General features: G+C 32.4%; 3 protein-coding genes across 10 annotated transcripts in view; 2 read left to right on the top strand and 1 right to left on the bottom strand.

The window, feature by feature from the left end:
- The first annotated feature begins 12241 nt into the window (after positions 1–12241).
- On the top strand, positions 12242–15004 carry LOC142632149 (uncharacterized). Of its 3 annotated transcripts, none has more exons than XM_075806565.1 (5): positions 12242–12281; positions 13099–13208; positions 13343–13415; positions 13621–13741; positions 13850–15004. In XM_075806565.1, exons 1-5 carry the CDS (start codon positions 12275–12277, stop codon positions 14022–14024), a joined length of 486 nt encoding a protein of 161 aa, XP_075662680.1. In that variant the 5' UTR covers positions 12242–12274; the 3' UTR covers positions 14025–15004. The 3 variants fall into 3 exon arrangements, 2 of the variants coding, with proteins under 2 accessions (XP_075662680.1, XP_075662679.1); XM_075806564.1 differs by having other exon boundaries at positions 13841–15004; XR_012843740.1 differs by lacking the exon at positions 12242–12281 and adding an exon at positions 12361–13024 and having other exon boundaries at positions 13343–13741.
- Positions 15005–20034: 5030 nt separating this feature from the next.
- LOC142631464 (uncharacterized) lies at positions 20035–20891 on the bottom strand. Its single transcript, XM_075805638.1, has 2 exons — positions 20829–20891; positions 20035–20418 (listed from the first exon to the last, which is right to left on the bottom strand). The coding sequence occupies exons 1-2, from the start codon at positions 20889–20891 to the stop codon at positions 20035–20037; spliced, it is 447 nt and encodes a 148-aa protein (XP_075661753.1).
- Positions 20892–22041: 1150 nt separating this feature from the next.
- LOC142631702 (uncharacterized) overlaps positions 22042–27280 on the top strand; it is a 65517-nt gene continuing 60278 nt past the window's right edge. The window contains exons 1-6 of one of the 6 annotated variants that reach the window (XM_075805982.1): positions 22042–22221; positions 22378–22484; positions 22784–22866; positions 25239–25322; positions 25449–25517; positions 25607–25683. In XM_075805982.1, the coding sequence (XP_075662097.1) occupies positions 22403–22484; positions 22784–22866; positions 25239–25322; positions 25449–25517; positions 25607–25683 (395 nt within the window). In that variant the 5' untranslated portion in view covers positions 22042–22221; positions 22378–22402. The remainder of the gene's footprint in view (positions 22222–22377; positions 22485–22783; positions 22867–25238; positions 25323–25448; positions 25518–25606; positions 25684–27280) is intronic. The other 5 variants (XM_075805983.1, XM_075805985.1, XM_075805984.1 and 2 more) reach the window with 5 other exon arrangements.

Raw genomic sequence — 27280 nt, 5'->3', positions numbered from 1 at the left:
CGTCACATTAAGTCGTACCAACATTACATATGGGCATAGCCAACCCAACCCAACCTCATCGAATTACCTAATAATCAACGAATATATACAACAAAAATACTTTTAAAGTTTGTAAAATTCCGAAATACCCTTAAATATACTAAAATTACCAAAACACATTCTAATAATTGAAACTTACCAAAATAACCTTGAAACTCTAAAAAATTATTGGGATATCTTAAAACCTAAAAAATGACCGAAATGACCCTATAACCTAAAAAATTACTTAAATATGCTTAGAACTTAAAAAAATGACTGTATTTTTATCACATTTGGTGGTACTCTAATTTTTTTTCTCACATTTGATAGTTTCATCATCACCTTGGGCAGTACCAACATCACATCTAATTGTACTTTTGTCACATTTGGTGGTATCGTTATTATTTTCTCACATTTGATGATTCTAACATCACATTGGGTAGTACCAAATCACTATGATCATACTTTTGTTATATTCAATAGTTCTATTATTTTCTTCTAAAAAAAACCAATAGTTCTATTATTTTTAGCCACATTAGGCAATACCAACACCACATATAATTGTACTTATATCAATTCATAACAATCTTGGTAATAATCAAAATGTTAACAATGAATTTTCCACAAAAAGAACTGGTCGGAACGTTTTCAATACAAGTTGGCATCAAATCTAGTGTTTTCAAGGGAAAATAAACAACGTTCCAAAATAATAAAAAATGCTAGAAAAATTCCAGTACAAGATCATATTCGGTCAGTCAATTGACAGTGATTTGTATAAATTGATGATTGAGATATTGTTTATGATTTAGTGAATTGTTTTTATTTTTAATGAATGGGAGATTAAATGTTTATCTTTAGTGATTTAGTGAATTGTCTTTTTTTTTTTTTTTGAAAGGGAGATTGATTTTCTATCATTCAAAAATAAAATTAGTATTTGACAAATTATTATATGAGAAGCATTGGATGTGCAAGCTGTGGACTAAAGACAGCTGCAAAAATTACTATATGTGAAGCTTTGGATGTGCAAGCCTTGTTGTGGTGCTTTATTTGCATGGAATTTGTGTTGAAGGAGGCTGGATATAAACTGATTATTCAAGATAAAATTGTTCAAAAATAATAAAATATACTTTCTAACAATTTTGTAATAACCATATATTTGGAAAGAAAGGAACCCCTATGAGATCTGGGGCAGTTGATGTGTATTTATGTAGTTTGATTGATGAGGATGCTAAGAGCGTTCAACCAAGAAATTTTTGCAAGTTGAAATTTTTGCACTGCCCTTGGTTATGGGACATCTTGGGGAAATTTGGATGCAAAAGCCAGATAAAATCTAATTATGCTGAACCCGGAGTTATGGGGTGCACCTCGAGTCATAAGACAATATTAGATTACGCTAAAAGCAATCATAAAACTTGCCTCAGTTTAAATATTCAATCGCTATTTAACAAATCTTGTTGTTGGCTAATTTTGACAAAGTGATGAACTAAATTAAGAAAAATGATATCTTGAGGATTAATGTGAAAATTGAAATAGAACTCAGGTGACTAAATTAAATTTTAGCCAAAAACTTTATCATATCCTTAGCCCTATTTATTTCTAGGGAGATATGTAGCATGCACTGTAAACTATTCCATCAATATGCTATTGCTAACAAAGTAACACACACAGCTTTTGCACTTCTTTTCACATAAATGTTCTCCAGGTCCCTATTTATTTCTTTTAGAGAAAAACCAAGTTTAAGGACCTTGGTGGTAAATTAGTAGCAAAACTAAGTATAATTGGTTCCCTGTCAAGATACAAAATCAGCCACTTGCAAATTGGATGTCAAGGGGTTCATACAAAAATATTGCAATAACATCCTAGAGGGTTGGCATTAGTTAAGTTGTATTGCCTATTCAACTTGAGTTTTCAACTGCAACAAATGCAATTAGTAATTCCAATAAATTTTGGCACGAATGCATTAAAAATACTTCATGTAATATGAGTAATTAAGCACTTTTCTTTAGATAAAATTGTACATAGAGAAATTTTGATGCTAAATAAGCCATTTTGCAGGTTACAAACAAGTTCTAACTCCGAGTGTAAGGCAGCAAACTAATATTTTACCTGACCCTCTTCACCAGATGTACAGACACAAAATGGGGTCTATCATCCTTCCATGTAAGCCTGGATTCAATGCCATCTTCAATTATTATACTCCTGGCTAGCCTAAAAGAGGAAAGAAATTTTTTTTTGAAGATTAGTGAATCGGAGAACTATTGACCACCTAAAAAATGTAGTGTCATATCAAGTAATGGCGCTTCCAGTTTATTAAAATACTACACAGCGCTAAAAAAGAACAACTTAATCCGCCAAGGAACCTGTATTTCCTTCAAGCTTCAGATTACAATTTTAAACTACTATTATGCAAATGACATAATGAACTTTTCAAAGCAACATATCCAAGTCATGCTCTTCCTTATAATTGAAAGCATCATCAAAACCAAACTTATTTTTCAATAGATCAACCTAATTCATCACAAAAAAAAGATGAGTTTTTCATGCTTAAAAATAGTTTTTTCTTTTTTTTAAAAAAAACTTCTTTTGTGAATGGTACATTCATGCCACCAGCCCACTCCACAATCATCGAGGGAGAAAAAGACTGTTTTTGAGTAGGGTTTGTGGGGAAGGAAGATTCCATCCTGTCTGAATTGATCAATGTGGAATTCAGATAAAGAGCAGCTTGTAGATAAAGAAGGGCCAGTGAGTACTAAAAGGTATATACCCAAATAGAATATACCTTTTCTTTACTTCCAGCACTTCCAACTACGTAACAACCTAACAATTTTGCAAATTGTCCAACAAACTAGCCAACAGCACCGGATGCTGCTGAAATGAAGACATATTCTCCTTTTTAAAGAGAACAAACTTCATGGAAACCAGCATAGGTGGTCATACCAGGCATACCTTTTTTACAATGAAAAGCCAAAGTTAGAAGTTTAGTGTACATTTACAGGGAGAATTGAACAAGATGCCCACAAAATCAAAGGAGATCTTAAATTAATTAAACTACTCCTTGAGACATGCATATTAAAAGGGTATGTAGCACAATCACCTTCGTCTAAATCTCAAGTTATTCCAATCTTTATAGAATAAGCAAACAACATACCAAAGTCCTGTATAGTAGGAAAGGGGTACATCACTGTGCGTGATCTTTCTGAGGCCTTCAGTTGCAAGTTTGTTTAGGCTAGACTTCCCATCTAGCAGACCCCCATACCCGTTTATCAGCTGCAAGTTTTCACAAAGAAAAGTTCACAATTGCAAGCCCAAAATTGTACACAACATCATTTTTAACAAGTAGTCACTCATGCATATATATATTATATATAAAATTAATCTCTTTTAGTCATACAAAGAATTAGTTTATCTCCACAAGTACCCAAAATTTTATTTCTTTATAAAAACCCTTCCACCTTAAACACATAGGTGTTGCCTTTTTCCTCTGCTAACCAAAAAAAAAAAAAATTTCAACACCACACTAACAAGAACCCACACCCCCTGATGAGCAGAACACAAAGCCACAAGTTTTGGAAAAACTGAATCCCTAAGAAGCATTTCAACAAGCACTTTCTGTGCCACCTTTTTTTCTTTATAAAAAGACTTGTGTAAGCCCAAGTCTTTTTATATTTGTATACGTATTTACTCTCTTGGATTTTATGAATAAAGTTCTATCTTTTATCGCAAAAAAGGATAACATGAATTGAACTGAGTTGAAAAATACTACAAATTCAATCCAACAAGACCTACGCAAACTCCAAATTAGTGAATTGAAAGAATTTAAGCGTGTTTATTTAATAAGCTTGCTTATTCAAGAAATTTGAGTTGTTTTTTGAGCTAAAAGACCTTCCAATTTTCATCGGAGATAATTCTTGAAAATTTAAGGCCATTTGCAATAGAAATTACCATTAGTAGTTACATTCAAATTAAATATCTTACACAAGAAAAAAAATTAAAAGAAGTAAGAAGTAATACACTTACATACCATCTAATAAAGATATGTTAATACTTATGGAACACTATAATAAAATTTGGTATCTTATATTTGAGAACACGTGCTGATGTGTAGAATGAGAAAGGGAAAGTAAAAGAATTAATGTGATTCTATCTGACATACAAATATAGTAAGCTTAATATTATAATCCTAAAATTATGGTATCTCATGATAGGTTACAAAACTACTATAAAATTGGTACATTACAAAACTACTATTCTTGAAATAAATAGTCAAAATTATTTATGGTAATATCTCATAGAATATCCAAATAAAATCTAAGTATAATTGAGGGTTGGTTGACTACATAAATAATTAAGAAAATCAAATATGACGAATTCTAAGAAATCTCACACAATTGAGTAGCCGGTGAATTTGAGGCGAACCTTGCTTAATAATTGAAATTCAAAATTCAAAGCTCTCGCTCAAAGTCGTCAATCTCTCTCGATCTAGATTTTCAATGCGACACTTTGAATTTTTTTCATTTAGCTCTTCAACCTTGTTTTGGTTTATTTATTTTTTCTATATTTTTCTTTGGAATCTTCAATCTCATTGAGTTGTTACAAGTTCAATTCAACTGAAATGAATACATGGGAATGTTTGCAATCAATTTTCAAACTTTTGACATTGAATTTGCCAACACAATATTAACTCACAATTATGTTTTTTTTTTTTTATAACAAAAGCATTGTTCCATGACTCCAAAAGTTTTCAATGCAAGGCTTAGGTACAATACTTAAGTGTTGTTCATTAGATTCATCTCTTAAGATTTTGTCATGTAAATTTTTTTTATAGAATGAAAGTGTATTTTTTAGTTAAGTAGCCATATGACTAAATCTTAAAAAGAACTTAAAGAATAACACCTAATTAAGATACTGTATTTAAGTTTTGTCCAAGTTTACATTATTATAAGAAAAGGTGTTGGGTTTTTATTTATGTAATCATTTTCCATTATCCCAAGAAAGCTCTTAATCACCTCTATACATCCATATAATTTTTCAGGCATTTTTTTGTTAAATATTAGTTTTTTGCCAATTATATTATTAAAGAACTTCTTTTGCAAGTTATTTAGTTATATAACCTCATTTTTGAAACTCAACTTTGTGAAAATCAAGTTTCAAGCACACCTCGGCCTCACCAAACTCGAGTTCCAAGCAGTTTTACACTTATGTGGTGTGACTAACTGGAGGTATTTTTCAAATAATTTATTCCATGAGGCTTTGAAAAAAAATACTGACAAGAAACTCAAGTTCAGGAGGGAATAACTCAATCCTACGAATAAAAAAAAAACAAAAAAAAAAAAACAAAAAATCTTCAGAAACATTTTGAAAGAAACCCACACCCAAATTAGACCAAAACCCAATTTGTTCCTCATCCGAAAATTTCACAGAAACCCACACCCAAACATCTTGCATTGATTTCCATTCACCCACTAAAATGGTGGTTTGCTGCTCAAAGTGGTTGGGTTTTATGAACTAGGTTCACTAAAATGAAGCTGGGTTCGCTGAAGTGAAGTTGGGTTTGCGAGGTGAGTTCGCAATGATGTTGGATTGCGTAGTTTGTTTATTTAAATAACAATACTCAAGTTTTTCCTTTAGTTAAATTGTAGCTAAAAAGATATTTATTTATTTATTTTATTTAGTTAACTATTATATTTTCACAAATTTTATTTCATTAGCCTTATCACATGCTTTTCGCGTGTACGAGGAGGTTTTTTTTTTAGTGGTCCTATTTTGATTATAAAAAAAACCTTGTACTTTTATTATATATATATATATATATATAATTTTCATTTTGAGAATCTAATTTATAAATGGATAAAAAAAATTTGAAAATCAATAGGAGAGTGGCCTTATTTTTTAGGTAATGTTTTAATGGGAGTTAAAGTTGTATTTTTGCTGGATTGTCATTTAGTTTTGTCTCTACTTAAACATAAGAGTGTAGGAGCACTTTTGAACAAAAAAAAATGAGCATCCCAAATAGAGGAAGCTCTTTAAATAGTAGTATAAATAAAAAAAAATAAAAAAATATTAAGCTTAATATTATAGTCCTAAAATTATGGTAGCATCTCTCTATTACAAAGAGAAATAATATGTCCACAACATTTTTACAACAAATCTTAAGTAGCAGGTTGTTACTGGTTGTTATTGTTGGGGCAAAAAAGTAATCTTAGTATTAGGTTCAAATTTGAACCAATAACAACTAACCACTTGTGATTTATTGTAAAAATGTTGTAAAAATATTATAGACGTAGCATCTCTCACAAAACTGGGTCATTCTACCCTACTCTCCATTTTTTTTAGGTAGTATGATACCCACCTAAATCTAAACCATTAAATTAGTGTTGTTTTGATTTGACCTTAATTTACTTAATTTTAGGGAATACTTGTTTTTTTTTTTTGGGGGGTCTAAAGGGAAATAGGGAATACTTGTTACTGGTAAAGAAAGTCATGTATTTAAACAAAGAAAAAAAAACACTTTTCTTTCTACGCTTTAGAACTCTCTCTACGCTTCTATCTGTAAGCTTCTTCTCTCTCAACTTCTTTCTCTTTCAAACCAGCTACAAGACCAGAGCCACCACTACTAAACAAAACTCTAAGCAAGACCCACAATATAAGAAACGTAGTATTTTAATTCCAGCTGCTCTATGCTCCGAAAGTTCACTCTCTCTCTCTTTTTTTTGCCTTGGTTGTTTTAATGAGTTGGCATGCTCTTTGTAAGGACAACTCAATCATGGCTTTAAAAAGAAGGCACGCCAAGTGCTCGAGGAAAGTTCTCATAGAGTTTCAAATAGCGGTTTCTCTCAACCTTTTATTTTGGACCTCTGTTCTTGAAAAAGGCATGCCAAAATCGATTGCCTAACTGAAGGGAGTTGATTGTTGTGTTGTTGTTTCGAGAAGGCATCAACTTCTTAAAGCTTGCATTTGCATGCATCGTTTTGTTTTGTTTTTTAATGTATTTGCTTTTAGATTGTTAGTACACCATGGCGTGATATGTTTCATTATGTATTCTTAAACGTTTTGTGGACAATGGGAAAAATATTTTAAAGTTTTTGTGTGATACTAAGCTTGTTTAATTCATTTTGCAGTGGGGTTAGATTAAGTTCTATTATTGCAGCTTGATGGGAATTACGACGTTTACTCTTACACTGGGTGGAGTGATGAAGATTTTGCCATCGAATGATGAAGTACATTGTTGTCTGTAGACCACCTATTAATGGGTGCTTTGAGCAAAGAGTTCCCAGTCATTTGAATCAAATAGCTTAAAATGCATTTGACAAAGTTTTATACAATTTTTTTTTCTAAATGGCAACCGCACTATTCCTTTAAGGAGCTTCTTCTTCTTCACCAATATATCTGTGTTAAAATACTTCAAAAAGACCAGGGACAATGTACTTGAGGGTTAAGTGCAAAACCTGCCCCATCTGCCAGCCAACCACAACCATAAGTTCTTAAAAAAATAAATGTCATTCTCCTTGGAAAAACATTTTGCCAGTTGATGAGGAACAGTTATGCTAGGTGAGACTTGCGTGTGTCCTGATCAAGGTGAAAATTGAAATTTGTACTTGGTGAAAATTGAAATGTGTACTTCCACTTGAAGGTGGGGTTAAGATTATTTTCATGAGGCATTTGCTATAAGCCTATAACTAGGTGCTCTTAATGAGACATGTAACTGCACTTGTACAGTCCAGGTATGTGCTTGGAAAGAACAGGTGTTTATTACCAATAGGTTAATGCCGCTAAGATGTACTAATATATATATATATATATATATATATATATATATATAAACAAACAAACAAACAAATACATAATTAACTAATATATCCCTATTAATCTCGCGCATTAATGTTAATTAGAAAAAAATAAACATCAAGAAAGTGACCTCAACTATGTTATTAGAGGGAGATATGCCTTGAATGTGATGGGAGCTATCAAGGGAGATATGTAGGAAGTTAATTGGTATATTCGAAGGTTTACGGAAGAAACCAAGAAAATTTTAGCTGATTTTTTTTTTTTTTTTTGTGGATTTTGTTTTTAGAAAGCATTTGAACACAACTTTGAAGTGGTCACTTGTGATTAATAGAGAAAAAGTGATGGATTCATATGAAAGTAATTATACATCACTCACATTTGATGGCTTATATTTATTGATAAAATTTTATTTAAGATTGATTATGTCATTCATTCTATAAAAAAATGGATTAACCATATTATCATTTAAAATGGAAATGCTAGTGAAACTTGAATGCATTTGATTAATAATGTTGTAACCAAATCATACCCTAGTGTTACTATTCCATGCATTTCATAAGCTTGTTTGTCAAAGGCTAACAACCTAGAACTGAATTTGATTTGTTAAATTTATTTACTATTTTTTTTTAATTTAGTCCCAAAAAGAACGGTTTGTAGGCTTACTCTCTTTTTCCCCCAATAAATCAAAGATAATTTATTAATAAAATCATAAAAATTATCATGTATGTATATCAAAAAAATTATTATCATATATGAATATTGCCCAAGTCTTATCACTCAAAATAAACAAACGAAGATGAGGATTATGAGAATGTTTGCACTACTCAATGTTGCAAAATCTGAAGTATACCTGCAAGAATACAAACTTAGCCCCACAAGAGATTTGGTCCTCTTGAAGTGAATAATTTCAACTATGTTAGAAAAAAAATATGGTGGACTTATGTTACAAGCCCATGAAGGAGAATTGTGTGGAAGGGAGTTGGATCCACAGTGCTTTAGTGTTAATGGGCCTTTCGAGGTCAACTACATGCACGACCCACTATTCACGAAAAAAAGAAGTTACAACCCAATGGACCAAAAGTGCATATGAAATGAAAGAAGTTGGGCCGTGCAGCCCAAATTCGGAAGCTTTGGAGGACTATGAATTGCTTATCGATGTGGGATTCATTGGTCAAAAATTGACATGCTACAAGCCTACAACAATGGGGTTGGAGTAGCTACTACCGCATGGGAGTGACTTTTTTTATGAAGGAGAATTGTGTGGAAGGCAGTTGGACTCACAGGGCTTTAGTGGTAATGGGCCTTTTTTGAAGCCATTTACATGCACGACCCATTATCCACAAAGAAAGAAAAATCCAGTGGGCCAAAAGTGCATAGGAAATGAAAGAAGTTGGGTTGTGAATTCAGAAGCTTTGGAGGACTGTGCACTACTCATCGATATGGGATTCATTGGTCAGAAATTGACATGCTACAAGCCTACAACAATGGGGCTGGAGCAACTACTACCATATCGCCATTTAGGCCCTATGTATAAAAAGCCTCACAGTTTTGGTTATGATATTATTATACTTTATATAATGCAACTTAAAATAAAATATATTTCCCTTTTATTGAGGGGTTTTTTTTTTCTCGGCCTTTTAATTTTATAAAATCATGTAAATCATTTGCAATTATTATTTTTATGGTTGTATTGTAATTTATTCATTGAAAGTTGGTTAAATTATTTTTGTACCTACAAAAGAGTGAGGTTATAAAAGTTGTACATAAGTAAATAAACTTAAAAGCTTAGAAAAAATTGTTACTAGGGAGACACCATATTATTTTTGAAATTACCTAGGATTGTAAAAAAAAAAATACTTTGCAACGAACTTTAGTTTTACTCAAATTTTGCTAAAGAAACAAGAGGAGCATAGTGATTGGTGACCATTTTCTTTACTTATAGTTGCAAATATTGTTGTTAACAGATAAATTTATTTATTGCAGCTTGTTGTTTAGCTTTTAGAAGCATTTTTCCTTTTTGGTATTGTTTGTTTGGAGATAACTTTTGATTACAAGTAAACTATTTGACATTGTACTTATATTAGACTCAAATTTTACTTGAGTATAATTTATTGATTTTGGAGAAATGGTTTTTAAAAACATCTTTGTTTTTAGTTTTACATTGACGGTATGGTATGAGCCCATGAAGTAGAATTTAGGGGAAGGGTTTGGACCCACGGGGCTTTAGTATTAATGGGCCTAAAGCCCATATGAAATGAAATAAGGTGGTTTGTTCAGCCCAAAGCTGAAAGCTTTGCGGAAGAAATTGGGGTGAGGTAGCAATGTTAGAAGGAAAGGGAATGAGATAGCACATGTTTTTAGCAAGATATGCATGAGAGGTAGATGATTTTCGTTATTGGCTAAAACTAGAAGAGACCCTCCAATGGTTAAAAACCTAATCCAAAAGTATATATTTAAGTAGAATTTTAATAAAACGTATGCTGATTTTCTTCTCAAAAAATAAAAAATAAAAAATTCACTCTCCAGATTAGATATTTCTTTTAAAGGACTTATATAATATCAAGACTTTCGGTAGATTTTGGTTAATTTCTCCATCTGTTGATGAATTCCCACCTGAACAATGTCACAATGTCATTCATATTAAATTGCTAGAGAAGTGTACAATTTATTTGTTTTGGTGCTTGAGTACATAAGATTGTTCTAAAGAATTTCTCAAAAAATCTTCAATTTTTTAGCTTTTTAAATTTTCACTTCATAAAAAAAAAAAAAGTTAAATAGAATAAATAAATTGTGTTGACACTTGCAAACCTATTATTAATAAGTTAAGATTTTGTTACTGTTAAGGAAGTAAGGAACTAATATTATCACTTGCATACTAACATTAAAAATAATGGAAAAAATTAATATTATTAATTGATTTTCCAATTCATCCATCCACTCAAATTGTTCACTCTCCTCTCCCTTTCAAATTTGACTTGTTCGTGTCAATCATAGGAGCGATAGTGTTGCCATACTGATGATTAGCTGATAATAATTCTCTCTCTTTTTTCTCACAACTCAGCAAGATATATCTTTCACTATCGATAGCTTCCTCAAATCAAACTCTCTTTGTGATAGGTAGGTGGATTTTTCAAAATGAGGGTGTTAGGATCTTAATGTGTTAACATATTCCACACCAAAGTTTTCATGTAATTAAACACTTAATTGTATTTAAATTTGTATTTTGTGAGTCTATTTGTAATTGGGTTAAGGTTTCAAATGCTGGAGTCGGGAAATACAAAGATAGATTTTTGGTGGTAATCCAAGCATGCTAGTGTTAATTGGCTAATTACTTAAACAAATGAACCCTAAATTGTGCAATTAGCTTAAAACCAACATTAATAGTTAAAACTTGGGATCTAAATCATAGTTGTAATTCTCAAGGGGGCATCGCGTGATGGGCTGATGGCCATGGGTTTTTTTTTTTTGGAGGGAGGGGGGTACTTACTTAAAGCCCACCTCAGTAGAAGGCAAAACACTAGTTGGGCAAATGAGAACCTCAAGGTTTGTTAGGTAACGTTGTTTAAACAACAGTTTTTATTGTTAAAAATACCACAACACGTATTTTTATAATATTTTTTCACCCACACATATTTTTATTACACTTAAACAACGTTATTAAAAATCTCTTACTAAACCAGCCCTCAAACTTTCAGCACATTCCACTGTGGACATCAGACTACCACATCACTTTCCTCTCAAGACAAACTCAAATAAGCCATTACTAACAGGACACTCAATAAAGGAGGACATTTCTAATTACTTGACATGCCAGTACAATTCCTTAGTTTTTTTTTTTAATTAAATTTAAATTCACAGTATTAACTTTAGTTGCCTTTGGAAAAAAAAAAAATCTTTATTCGTATTTGTACGGGTCAATACAGTTGTATGTTTGAATTTTTTTTTTTTTTTGAGAATCAGTTGTATTTTTTAATTTGATTGCAGGACTTAGAAATACATCACCTATATAACTCTAGAATTACATCACCTATATAACTCTAGAATTTTAACTTACTATAATTTTTACTATTAAGTTAAAATTCTTTATACCCCTAAAAAAAAAAGTTAAAATTCTTTATCATAAATTTTTTTTTTTTTTGGAAAATAGTTTTAATGCGGCTCTTAATAATTAATTTTTATCATTTTTTTTATGGGTATTAATTTTTATCATTAAATGAAGACAAAGCTGTTAAACTTACTGCTGAAACTTTTTTCAATACGAAACCGATCCAACTCCCAACTAAACATTTATTGATTTCTAGCTAGATCACATTATATTATTGTGTTGTACGCCTTGTCGCCTTTTGATAAATGCTTTACAACCAGATCAACCACCCATTCATTTACGCTGTCACCTATGTATGGAGAACGCAATTTCTTCGTTTTCCTCCACGCAGCAAGCCTGCAACTGCAAGAGGGGGGGCCAACTTAAATGCAATGTTTGTCCCTTTCCGTTTCCTCTTTTTCTTGTTATTATTGAAATATGTTTTTATACACTTGTTGATGAGCAATTTTTACACTCAATATTCAAGTTTTTAACATATGACATTCATTGAATAAGATTTGAGTCAAACTGACATACTGCCTGAAGGGGTCCAAGACTGCGTATTTAATAAAAGTTGGAAGTTAGATCATCCAACTGATAGCATCTTTAAGTTTATGTGATATCATACAAATCCACATAACAAACTCTTGCTTAGTATCCTTGAAAAAACCTATGAGTGTCAGCAAATGATCCGGTTTTTCACCTATTTTTTGAACCACTAACCCTGTAATTGATATATTTCCTTGAAACTTAGCTTCTTATTTCTAGTTCAAAAACATAACATTATATTTATAGTCAGCAAAACTAAAGCTATAAGGAGAACATAAACGGAAGATCACTAACTACCAAGAGCTCTCATGTTATTATTGGACAATTCTTTCGTCAACCCTGATGCAATTATTCATCACACTAAATGTTTTTAGAAAGTCGTCACACATAAAATGGAATATCCCAAATCAACATTTAGCATATTTCCTATAAGAGTAGAAGGATAGGAATTGGCCATAACATATTCTTGATGAAATCCAAGAGGGAAAAAATGAATATGATATATACTTCCTGCTGAACTTAGTAAGGGTAGAAATTTTTTTCTTTTCCCATACTAATAAAGGATTCCTTGACCTGCAAAATTTTAAGGTGAGTAGTAAATTTAGATACCTTTGCAGCTTTTCTACAATTGAAGCTTGATTTTTTTTACTGTTCTTTGAAAGGGAGATGGAAGGAGCGAGAGTGTCCCAGTGGTAGAATATATGTTGTAGTACAAGAATCACAATATACAGGGAATCTTAAATTGATCAGTGCAATTATTTCATTAAAGTTTGTGAGTTCTGTCAATCTCCTCTTCTCTTCCATTTCTCACTTCCGACAAAAAGAACCTACTAAGATTCCTTCCTTTGTTCTAATTACGATTTTGTATTATATTTACTGAACTAGTTATTCGTATACCATATACAGATGCTGATTATCATTCATTCCCAATTAAAGGTGTACTTCAGCATGTTAGCTATCCTTCAGTTCCCAATTAGAGGTATACTTAAGCACAAGGTGGACCAAGGTTGCCTCTGTTCCAAATATCCAGATAATTTTTTAATTCCTTTTCTAAGCTCAAATTAATCTAAATAAATATTTTCTCTAATGTTTTCCTTTGAAATAGACTAGTTCTTCCCTATTTTCTCACTTACCATATATATTATCCTTTTTTTCTGTCATTAATATTTTTAGTAATTTTGAAGGTTCACCATTGAGGTATATTGGGAACTTATCGGAAGAAATGTGGAATGTAGGACTACAAATTCAAAGATTGTCACTAAGTGAACCATATGTCCCACTTGGCAATTTAAGAGCTAGCCACTGGTATATTCTAATCTCACAGAAATTCTTTTCCAATGTCAAAGATATTTTACAGATCTCCCATTTTACAACTGTTAATATCTTTCATTGTCCCAATTTGAGGTCACGTAGGTTTGCACAAAATGGTTTAAGATTGCTCATGGAGTTTGTTTCTGAAAACCCAAGTTGTCTTAAAAACTTTCAAATGTCTTCAGCTCCTGTCCTCTTGAAAGCTATTGGCTGCCTTTTTCTGAAGGACTTTCACTCTGGCATTTACTGGTATCTCCTTCATTTAGCAAACTGGTGATTATTTTGAACTGTAATAGCAGAATGTTTTTTAAAGCATGATTGATTTAAATTTATGGATTTCGCTGTTATTAATTTTCTTGCTGACACAATTATCATCTGTTACACTGTACATTTAGAGCACTCCTACCTTAATCTATAATGCATAACCTGCACTGTATTGTTTATTAAGTATCCTCAGTACAATGTCTACTCATTGTTGATAGATTATTAGCAATTTCTAAATAGGGATCTAGTACTTCAGACAACATTACTATAAGTTTTTAGGAGGAAAAAAAGCTACTTGCTGAAAATCATGATATCTAGATAAAAGTGACATTCCATGCATGGGGACATTTGCCCTCTCCCATTTTTTATTAAATTTTTCTGTCACGAAACAAACCAAAGGTAGGGGGGAAGTAGTTAAACAGAACCTTTTGGCCAATCTTTTATGATGGGGTGCATCTTAGGAAGGCCTAGAAATACTACTTGGCTATAAAGGCAAGTGGTGAAGACTTACACTTTGTAGATGAACATCTTGCTGATGTTTGGTGTACCCCACTTCATTTTGTTCGGTATGACCTATGAAAATATACATTCAGAGGCTATTATGATGGGTTGTAATCTTCACGAGCAGGTATTTTTTTTGTATGTTTGGATCATTGGATGGGTATTTGAATATAGCAATGGAGCAAACAGAAGAATGCATCAAAAGGGGAATTAAAAAAAAGTATGGCGATGCTTTCCTTTGCAAAACAATGGTAATTTGAAGGATTGATATGTTATTTTATTGTTATTATTCAACTTTTTTTTTTTAGGTCTATACCATATTTTACTGGATAGGCCATGATTGGGATATCTCTTTTGATGTAGTTCTCTACATTAGTATAAGTCATGCAGATCATCTGCAATCATGATTTTAATGTAAGATATTGTGGAATTCGGAAATGAGGACTATAGGAGCTTCTCCAATGGAATAAACAATCATATGTTTGATTTGAAGAGTGATGCCTTATTACTACTGTGACGGATGTTATCATTGATTTAATAGTTTAATCAATGATGATGATGATGATGATATATTGTTGAGTCAGTGGCTTGATATTGTTTAAGCAATGTGGCCGTGTACTTGGTTTCAAATGGTGTGCACCACGTCACTTGTGCTCTGCACAAAGATTAGTTGACCATACTGGTTTAGTTACCATTACTAGGGCCAATTGATGGCTAACTTTGATGGTTAAAGATCATAGTCCACTGTCAGAAAAATTATCAAGTAGAAACGTGTTGTTTTTTGCCATTGGTCAAAACAAATCATTTTTCACAAAAGGACTTGGGGGGGGGGGGGGGGGGGGGGATATCTTTGACTGTATTAGGAAGTTGCTTTCTTTGAAACAAATTGAAATTTTAAAGAATTAGAAATATTGGTTCATATTAAATTGCTAGAGAAGTGTACAATTTATTTATTTTGGTGTTTGAATATTCTTTGTCAAACCATAAGATCTTTTTTTTTTTTTTTTTGGATTGTTACAAATAATTTCTCAATATTCAATTTTTTAACTAAAGATATATTATTTCTTAGAAAGATGCGCTTTCCTGTTAGGCAACTTGTGGTTTCCATGCTATAGGCCCCAAGCTAACTTAAAACCAAAATATTTGTCGTGATCCTTTTTCCCCCTTCATTCAAATTAGAAGAATCAAGCAAGTTATTCCAGAAAAACAAAAAAAATGTAAACAAGTTAAAATGTTTTGTGTTAAAGATGATCGTATGCAATTGCAAGGGCAATCTATGGATCATGTGATGTACTAATCAAAATTAATATTCTCATACTCTCATCTCATCTCATCTATTCCACATACATAGAGTTTCATTATTGAAGCCTCTGTAACCTGTTATGTAATAATTATAGATAAATTTATTCTCTCTTCTTTATGAAGGTCATGCCAAATATGGCCTTAGAAAAATCACATGTTGGTGTATATCACATTCCATAAAATTTAACATCACAATCATGTTGTAAAACTCTTGATCGACCATTCCATGCATTTCGTAAGTCCGTTTGTCAATGGTTCATATCCTGGAATTGAATTTGATTTGTTTATAAATTTAGTTCTAGAAAGAACGGTATGCAAATGTACTCTCTTTGTTCGCAAGGAAACATGGTCTAATTAAAAAAATTTCCCACAACTTCCATTGTTTCTTGCAAATGCCAGGAGGCATGCACCCTACAATAATTCTTTTTCTCCAACAAATCAAAGATACTTTATCAATAAAATCATAAAAATTGTCATATATATATATATATTATTATTATTATTTAAGGGGCTTTTCCTGTTTGGATTCCTCATTTTTATGGTTCTAAAATACTCCTGCATCCCTATGTTTAAGTAAAGACAAAACTAAAAAACAATCTGGTAAAAATACAAATCTAACTTCTACTAAAACATTGCCTCAAAAATAGGGTCAATCTCTTGTTGATTTTCAAATTGTTTTTTCCACTTATAAATTAAATTTTCAAATAAAATTATATATATAATAATAAAAACACGTTTTTTTATTATTCTTTTGGCTACAAAATAGAACCACTAAAAAAAAAACTCATAATACGCTCTAAGGCTAGTATATATATATGAATGTTGCCCACATCTATCACTCAAAATAAACATAACTAAGATTAGGATTCAGCCAGTGTTAGCACTATAGTGTTGCAAAATTCAAATAGATCACCAAGAATACAAACTGAGCCCCACCTGAGATTTGGTCCTAATGAAGTGAATAATTTTAACTTATCTTTGTATCCAAGCAATTTGGACTACCTAGCAAGTCTATGAAGAGTACTATTTCCCACTTCTAAGTTCTAATCTCAAAATATTGTCTAAACGCTTAAGTATAACATTGACTAGCTACCAAGTCTTGTACAACTACCCTTGGAATTTAACCTTTATGGAAGAGCTTGAAGATAATTTTAGTGGCGGTGATGAAGAATATATGTGAAGGACACATGACCTTGGCCTTATCGTATGAGCCCATGAAGTAAAATTGTTTGGAAGGAGATAGACCAATAGGATTTAGTGATAATGGGCCTCTCTTTCGTTGTCACCAACATGAGTGACCCATTTTCCACTAAGAAAAAACAACTCAGTGGGCCGAAAGCTCATATATGAAATGAAAGTAGGTTGGGTCGTGCAGCCCAGACGCAGAAACTTTGGATAATTGTTCAGTTATCGATGTGGGATTCATAAGTTAGAAAATCACAATTTCACATGATATGGGAGCCGACTTGACATAGAGTATGCATTCTATCTCTAACATATAGGCCATTTTGGCAATTACCTATTTACCTTAGCCTCCAACTGCAAAAAGGCCCCACAATTTTGGTTATAATATCATATATACTTTTATAAAAGAAAATATATTTCCTATCTTTTGACCATATTTTTTCCCCTTGAACAAGTTGTTAATGTCTTATAGATCTTACTGAAAAATGAAGGCAAATTATTGTTGCTCACTCACAATGTTTACATTCCGTGAACACTGGTCCACTGGACATTAGTTTGAAAGATGCGGTATCTTCAATGGGGCGGGCTCCCCTCCCGTTATAACATCTCCAGTTCTCCCTTGTTTTTACACCAATGAAAGACACGTAGCAAGCAACAAATCCTAAGGTTAGAAAAATCACACGTCAAATACCACTTTTTTCTCTCAATTTTTTGTCTTTCTTTCTTCTTTGCATCTTTCTCCAACATCCACCCCCTAATGGAGCTCACCTACCTGAGCATCAGATGCGTCCAGATTGGCAAATCGGAACTTGATGGCAATGAGTTTGGGCTAGAACTATGGGTTTCACAGCTAAGATTGGCATAGCAAAACAAGAAACCATTGCTGTTTGGATTGACACGGTGGGTTTCATGGCTATGCCGCTATGAGCATCGAGGCTCGTTTTGGCGGAGGCGTGTGAAATTGAGGTCCTTCGGTGAGCTTGGGGAGGTGAGACATCGGGTTTGATATGGATTTCTGGCCGTGGGAGATCCGATGGGTTTTGGGTTTGGCATGAGACTTCTGAATATGTTTTGAAAGCTGTGAAAGAATCAGCCATGGAAGCTTTGAAAGCTTCCTCTCCTTCTTCAAATCTTTGAAAGCAGCCATGATATTCTTCTCTAATCTTTTATTCCTTAATTTTTTTTATTCATTTATCCAATTAATTGGCCTTTCTCTTCACATTCAAATCACAAGTAATAAAACCCAAATCAAAGACCCAATTCATTGTTCTGTTCTCCATCAAAAGTTGTTCCCATAAAACTTTGAAGCTCTTGAAAGAGTTCTTGAGCTTCCTATATATGGGTCTGGAGTGGCTGATCATTTTGTGACAGTGGAAACCATCAAAATATGATTTTGAAAGATCATTTTTCGTAACAGGTGATTGAAGCAAACCCAGAAAAATTTTATTGAAAACTAAAATGGATTAAAAGGTAGAGAAAATTATGTGGCTTATTTATAACCTTAGGATTTGTTGCTTGCCACGTGTCTTTCATTAGTGTAAAAACATGAGAAAACTGGAGATATAGGGGAGCCCGCCCCCATCCTCAATTGCAACTTTTTTGGACGAGTGACTTAAATGGTGGTGATTTTTTTTTGCATTAAAACACATTGTGGTATTAACTTTAATTGTCCTGAAAAGATAATATTATTTGTATTGTACTTGTTAATATAGTCTTATGTTTGAATTTAATTGGAAAATTTAATGTACATCATCTAAGTAAATCTATAAACTTTACCATTAAGTTAAAACATTTTATCACAAAAAATTCTTAATCTTTGTTAAGTTCATGATTTTCATATCAAAGTATTATCTATATTTTTTCTCTCATTTTAATGTGTTTTTCTGGGCAATATTTGTGAGAGATCACGCCCCCAATCCTCAAAAGCTTCAAAATTTGGGTTTTGAGCACATGGTCCACGCAAATGGGGTGGAATCGTGTTTATTACCTCTCAAGAAATAGTGGAGGTTCTACTATTATTATTATTATTATTATTATTATTATTATTATTATTATCCCTCTTAGGTCAAGGGTTTTAGAATCGAATTGACACTTATTTAATTGAAAAAAAAAAACCAAATTGAAAAGTGTATTATTCTTATTGATGAATTAAAATGGTACATTTCTTTGATAATAGCCAAAAAAAATAATATTGTTTTGGTCCTAGATACAATCTAAAATAAAAGTATAAAAATTTGATTACTAGTTACAATCTAGAAAGAGAAGATTACAAAGGATAAGTTTAATCTTCTAATCCTTAATCTAAGTTTAGAGTCTAGGTTACAAGATTGAGAATGTGTTAGACACCAATTTGTCTGATGAAATCTATCTTCTAGACTATGGTGACCAATGATCATATCATCTCATTCAATGGTTTATATCGTCCAAAACATGTGATTGCAAGGAAAAATATTCAAGAACATGATGAAACTCTTTTCTAGGAATGCATAGATTGGATATTGAAAGAGATGGTGAATATGTGTGTGATATGTGACAAATCCTAGCTAATCACTCATGAGTCATGAACATGCCAAGATGAAACTTTAGGTACAATTCATTAGGTTTTCTATTTAAATTCAAATATATAGTAGTATGAAATTTAGTTGTTATTGAAAAAAATATCATTGTTTATATTGTATTGGCCAATACAGTTATATGCTTGAATTTAATTGATGAACTTAAAGTACATCATCTAAGTAACTCTATAAATTTTATCATTAAGTTAAAACTCTTCATCACAAAAATTCTTAATCTTAAAAAATTGTATTATTAGGAGGTTAATGTTGTGCAGATCCCAACGGTAGGAACATAAAGGTAGTTATTTTATTTTATTTTACAAGGCTTAATAGTTAATCCATTAGAGGTTGTTGAGCTAGAGATCTACCACATACCCAGTGCAAAACCTTCCTTTTTTTTTTTTTTGAGGAACCACTTCAATGCAATTTATTAAGAAAAACCCGATAAATCGGTTTGTAATACAAAATAAAATTGTGATATTATATATCTTCTATCCAAACTAGAAAATTTGATATACATACTGCATATCTGGCCAGACTATACGATAAACTGTTGCCTTCCCTCTTTATATGAGAGTAACAGAGCTCATCAAATTGTTGGGACAATAACTCGGCATCCTCCAATAGTAGACCGTATGGCACCAATATCTTCTCGTCCTCCCTTAAACCCGAGATAACTGCCATTGAATCTCCCTTTAACACAGCCCGCCTCACACCTACATTTGATGCGAAGGATAGAGCCCACACCACAGCCATAACTTCAACATCAGAAAGTCCTAGCTCCTGATGCACCACCTTCGAACATGAAGCAATTACAAAGCCTCTGTTGTCTCTAATAACAACTCCTATACCAGATTTCTTCTCCTTTGGGAAGACACCATCAAAGTTGATTTTGAAACAACCTGAAGGGGGAGGCTTCCACCTACTCCTCGTTGGTTGATTATGGATCGGTGTTGAATCAATGCTGACTTATCTTGCTTGGAATTCAGCTAGCCAATTTTTAGAGAGGTGAGCGATTTGATGGATGGCATTTGCTGGTTGGTTTAGTCGTACTCGATTTCTCTGGTTTCATATGGACCAAACCGTGACAACAAATAACTCCAACAGCTGTGTGCGCAAAACCTTCCTTGTTCCATTATTGTTACGGAATTCAACAGATATTTAACGTACATAAATTATAGCAAGCATATATTTATATATCCACTAAAATTTCCATGCTTAGTTCATGATTACAGATATAATTTTCCTTGAACAAAGAACAGGAATTGACTTACTGAATCTGCCTCAACGAGGCACTTTAGAAGTTCTTGTTCAATTGTAGGATTAGCCCATTTCATTACTTTTCAACTTTCAGTTGAAGACAGTGACCCACCTAGGATTTTAAGCTACTGAAGGTTGGAGTATAAAGAAAAAGAAAACTCCAAATAAACATTCATATAATATTAAAAAATTATAAATACTTAAAATTATTAATTTTAAATATATTAAGATGCAATTATTTACTAACAAAGAAAAAAAATAAAAAATAAAAAACAAAATAATGTCTAGTTTTAATACTAGAATGGCTAGGAATTTTTTTATTTTGTTGAAATTAGAGCATTTACATTGGTAGTGCTAAAAATTTTAGTTTTTAGTACCTCAAAAAGTTATTTTATCTATTTTACCACCTCACTTTACAATATATCTAATATTAAATGTTCTATTTTTTTTAATAACATCATTTAAAATGATATAAATAATTTATTAAAGTAATAAAGGAAGCGAGAGAATTTAAGTTTTTTAATTGAAGGAAGAGGTATAATCTTAATAAAATATTGTATTTTATTTTCAACAACTTGCTACAGTTAACTAGTATTTATACCAGTTTACTGTAGTTTCAAAAAATTTAGCTTTAACTTTTCTAATAACACATGATTTTTTAGTTCTTTGGCAGAAAAATAGTTTTTTTTTTTTTTTGTTAAAACACAATTACCATTGTGAATATTTTTATCAATTTTGTTAAGTTTTTTGGTTGGATAATTATTATTTGGGTGAGGTTAGTTAGGCTTGTTGCGGAAAGATTTTGAAAAAAGCTAACTACAAAAATAAAAAATATTATAACAAAAAAAGAAAAATTTGGACCCAGGGTGGAGCCGGTCCCCTTGGGCCCCACCTGGGTCCGTCCCTGGTTGAAGATATACGAGCACAAATGAAAGAGAGCCGTGGTGCATCACAATTCCTTGCCAATTTATCACATTTTATTTTGTCAGCCAGTCCTGCTCCAGAACATATATTCAAACTCTTTTCAGCGATGGAACTGAGCTTCATAGCTGCATTGTAATATTTAAAAAGAAGAAATAGCTTTGAGCATTTAAGCTAGAGTCTAAAACACACGTACACTGAAACAGTAATTAAAATGCACAATTGACAAATAAAAAGCCTAAAGCCTTTATGTCATTGGGCCAGCAATAGAAATCGGGCTTAGAATATATGATCCGTAATAATGTTGACATCCGAACCCACCCAACAAACCGACCCGACCCATTTCCACCTCAGCTGCAGACCCAAATAAAAAAAACACACACACGGACACAGTAAAGCGACCCTGTGAGTTTGATTTTCCCTTCCAGCACAAAAAGGAACTGCGTGCATGTTCTGTGTCAAAGATGAAGCAAGTTAATCAAAAGGGTATGTTTATTAATCTTTATCTCCTTCAATGTTTTTTGTACTTTTAGTATTTGGGTTCAAGTTGAAATCTTTGTTTTTTTTGTTTCTCGTTTTAGTGTTGAAATATGGATTTTAGAGTACTGTTTTCATTAGTAATTTTGAAGGTTCACCATTTAGGTATATCTGGAACTTTTGGGAAGAAATGCTGAATATAGGACTACGAATTCAAAGATTGTCACTAAGTGAACCACATGTCACACTTGGCAATTCAAGAGCTGGCAGTGGTAGTTTCTGATCTCACAGAATTACTTTTCCAATGTCAAAGAAATTTTAAAGATACCCCATTTTAGAGCCTGACCATCTTTCAGTATCCTAATGTCTACCTATGGTGGAAGTGGCACATAGCCTCACTTTAATTATAAATGCTAATGTCTTTCGTTGTCCCAATTTGAGGTCATGTAGTTTTGCTCAAAATGGATTAAGATTGCTCGTGGAGTTTGTTTCAATTATATATTATTCTTCTTTTTTTCAAAATTATTTTCTGAAAAGCCAAGTTGTCTAAAAAACTTTCAATTGTCTTCAGGTCCTCTGGAAAGGGATTGGCTACCTTTTTCTGAAGGACTTTTTCTCTGGCATTTACTGGTATTTCCTTCATTTTGCATGCTGGTATTTCCTTATTTTGAACTGTAATAGCGAATTTTTTTTTAATGCTTGATTGATTTAAATTTATATATTTCCCTGTAATTAATTTTCTTGCTGACCTATGAAAATATACATTCACAGGCTATTATGATGCCTTTTAATCTTCATAATTTTCATAGCGGAATTATCTTCTTTCTTTCTTTTTGTTTGTCAAAATTTTCATGTTAGTCTTATCTTCTAAAGGTTAGACCAATGATCCGGTTTTATACTCAATGGATTCAATGGAAAGTACCCTCAATGTCCTCTGTAATTGAGAATTCACATGTATGGTTATGTGATCATTGTAACTCTTTGTGACATTACACCACTGACATGGGACAATTTGGAGAATTTGTCTTACATGTGCATGTGGTGGGTTAAGGTTTAGGATAATATTTGGATTTTGGGTTTAGAGCCTTTAGAAAGAGGGTTAGGGTTTAAGAACGAATTTGGGTTAGAAAAGGGAAAAGATTTGATTTAGGGTTGATCAAAGGGGAAAAAAAGAAATTGAAATAGAATTTCTTCCCAATTTGTGTTTTTCCTCAATATGCAAAACATTCGATTTTTATTGATCAACTCTAACTTGTTGGAGTACAATATCACACTTACATAGACCCTAAATCTTAACTTCTCCTACTAGAACTAGAACTCCTTTGACTAGTAAACCAAACCCTGATGGAAATGAACCAAAGCCCACACTTAAATACTACACTAAATAAGACTTGTTAATAAAAGAAAATCCAAGGTCCACAACTATCGCCATACGCAACAATAGTAAAATTACAAAAGTAACCTTGACTTTAGAATAACCAAATAAAGCATAAAAAAAAAATCAAATGGTAATTAACTCCATCAACCGCTCCATAACCACACTATGGTTGCGCCATCAACCTATCAAAACTTTTTATTAGATTAATATTTTGAGAATTGAATAGTTTGATCACATATTCTTCTTGTTCATAGCATCCATGCTAAATAGTAAATACCATATTAATTGGATGTTATTTACCATTTGATTAATAAACTCATGTTTTGCATATAATTTTTAAGCTAAAAATACGTTAAATTTAAACTCGTTGTGATGAGATAGTTTTTGGTATCTGATTAGCTTGATATTTTGCAAGCATGTAAATTAGAACAAGGCAATGTAATCTAACAGTTAATTTGTCAATATACTCATTCAATACAAAATTATGGAGCAGTGTAACATTGTCAGTCTTAGGGAGCCGATTAGGCCATATGGGGCCGCTTAGCTATGTTTCACTTGGTCATCGGGCGTCTTGTTGGTCTGAGTTTTCCAACAAAATCTGCAGTTGGGGGTGGTGATTGTGTTCATTATTGGTGCAGATCAGGAGAAAGTACTGGGTTTATGGGTATGATTTTGGTTATTGGGGTTAGATAGTGTGTTTAAGGTGGCCGTTGGGAATGATTCATGTAGGAGTTGATGGCGAACCACCTGAAATGGTGGGGAAGGTGATTTTTTCCTCCTATGTTTCTTATACCATGTTCTCAGGAAGTGTGTTTAGGTTTTATTAATTTATCTTAACACATGTATATTTTTTATACGTGGGTAATTACATTGATATCACAATTTTACCCGTCTCATACATACTCATAATAATATGAATATGTTCGCAGAGTGTGGAGATTGGTTACTTTTATTTAGTTTGGTAGGCCTGTTGTACTCCCTGACCGTCAGCAAAATTTTATGCACGCCTGGGTTATCATTCAGTGTGCATGTCATGCATATGATATGTTTCTAACATATTTAAATTTGTCAATATTATGTGTTTCAAAGCAATTTATTTGTACCTTAAAGATAAAGTAATTTTACAAAAGTTAAACCTCCACCATTGTTTGTGGAGGTTGTTGTTCACATGCCTCACTAAGACATGTAATTGTCAAGGGTGCATCATTTGATTTTGTAAAACACCATAATTGAACATGTACAATTTTTGAACATTACTTTTAGGCATGTTTATATTAGTCCTGCTGTCTTGGTCAGTATTGATAGCAGTGATGTTGAACCAACCTGCACTCCGAAGGTTTACAACTTTTCCATGTTGTACTGGTAACAGTTTTGTTGAGACTAGAGGTTTTGTGAAACTTGACTGTAAAATGCATGATGATATCTACCTTTAGTATAGTATACATGTTATTATAGTTGTGATCATTAATGATAAACATTGTTTCTGTCCACTCTTGAGGAGTCATTCATGCTAAATATTTGCTTTTTAAAAAATAGGGTCATTTTTGTGTGGTGATTTTGAATTTCTTTTTTCTTGTAAATTTTTTTTTCTTTTTATGGTTGTCTTTCCTTAATGTCTAATCCAGTTGAGCTTTGATTTGCATTTCAGGAAGTCCACGCACCTATTCTCAGTCTTTGGGGAGTGAAAATAGTTGTCATTTCTCTCTTTCTTGGATGTGCATTGGCTAGCATTGTGAGTTTTTGTGGATATTTGAAAAAAAAAAAATCATTATCTTTTGACATTCGGTGAGATTCTCCTTTTATCTGTTTGTGCCTCCTATGCATCTTAATTAATTTTTTATTGCTTTACATCTCATAGGCATTATGCACTAGGATTGAACCTGGTTTGGAACAAAAAATTGTTCTTCCCCGAGACTCCTATCTTCAGGTTTAACTACTTTTCACCTCATTACCTATATATTATGAAAAGAACTATTAGTTTGGTGTACGCTAAGACTAAAATTCTGTTTTCTACAGGGGTATTTTAATAATGTTTCAGAGTATCTCAGAATTGGACCGCCACTCTATTTTGTTGTGAAGAACTATAATTATAGGTATCATAGTGTCATTATATTCCCTTTTTGCTCCAATTTGATCACCTTTGTAGCTATGTTGTTATTCTTCTTATCATACTTGTGGTTCTCCACCTTTATAAAAAGAGGGAGAGGACCAAGTGCCAGCTGCCAAGGTGCATGCCTCCTGTGTATTTATGGATGACCTATGAAAATATTCTTGTATGTATGGATGGGTATATGAATATAGCGATGGAGCAAAAAGAAGAATGATTTAAAAATGGTAATAAAAAAAAAGTATGGTGACGTTTTCAGTTGCAAAACAATGTTAATTTAAAGGTTGGTTTGTTATTTTATTATTATTATTATTCAACTTTATTTTTTTGGCCCATACTATACTTTACTGGACAGGCCATGATTAGCATAATCTCTTTTGATGCAGTTCTCTACATTAGTATAAGTCATGTAGATCATCTACAGTCATGCTTTTAATGTAAGACAATGTGGATTTTGGAAATGATCTCCAATGGCATGAGCTATCAAATGTTTGATTTGAAGAGAGATGTCTTATTGCTATTGTGATGAATGGCATCATTGATTTAACAGTATAATCAATGATGATGATTATGATTGTTGAGTTGGTGGCTTGATATGGTTTAAGCAATGTGGCTGTGTACTTGGTTTTAGATAGTGTGCACCATGTCACTTGTACTCCACACAAAGATTAGCTGACATTATTGGTTCATGCGGCAAACCTAAAATATTATATATGCGGTCTTGTTGACTATTGTGTGTCAAAAAATAGAGTTCAAGCTGTGCTTTGTTTGAGAGAAATTTTAGGTTTCTCTTGTCACATGCTTATGGTGAGAGCCCTCTTTGGGAGTTTTGGGGTTTGGGTTTGTGATATTGCCTTTGTTCTAACTTTTTAATCTACCTATTTTGTTATTGAAACTTTCTCCTTGACGCCGCCCATGGATGTAAGCCTATGGCCAAACCACGTAAATCTTTGAGTTTCTTTTGTGATTGTCTTTTTTGTTTTTCTATTTCTATTTTTCATAAACCTGCCGCCCATGGATGTAAGCCTATGGCCAAACCACGTAAAATTTTGTGTTCCATTTGTGATTGTCTTTTTTGTTTTTCTATTTTTATTTTGGATAAACCTACTATCATTTGGTTACACACAAAAAATAAGTATCAATGCTTCCGTTATCGATGACTCCTTCTTAATAGATAAATTTATACATTGAGGCTTGATGCATAACTTTTAGAGGCATCTTTTGTTTCTGCTGTTGTTCGACTAGTTTGAATTTGTTTTGAGATGGTTTTTGTTTCCAGAAAACTGCTTTGCATTGTACTTAATTTAACTCAAATTTTACTTGAACCAAGAAAAGCATAATGATTGGTTGGCTGCCAGTGCTTAGCTTGCTGTGAATTTTTTGTGAGAAGATGGAAGCCCTTTTTGGTTTAGGGAAAATGGTTTTAGAAATCACATTTGGTTTTACATTCAAGGCATGGGAAGAATGATTTGAGATTGTTTTATTATAGGTGAATCTGAGTAGCTTTTGACTACTTTCCCTCAAACTGTCTTCAAACCTAAAGTTAGTTGATGGTTAACCATTAGTAATCACCACTTCAATAG

Source organism: Castanea sativa, chromosome 4, assembly GCF_040712315.1.
Source record: "Castanea sativa cultivar Marrone di Chiusa Pesio chromosome 4, ASM4071231v1".
Classification (NCBI taxonomy): Eukaryota; Viridiplantae; Streptophyta; class Magnoliopsida; order Fagales; family Fagaceae; genus Castanea; species Castanea sativa.
The sequence above is the reverse complement of the archived record's forward strand: the minus strand, read 5'-3'. Positions and strand labels throughout refer to the sequence as shown.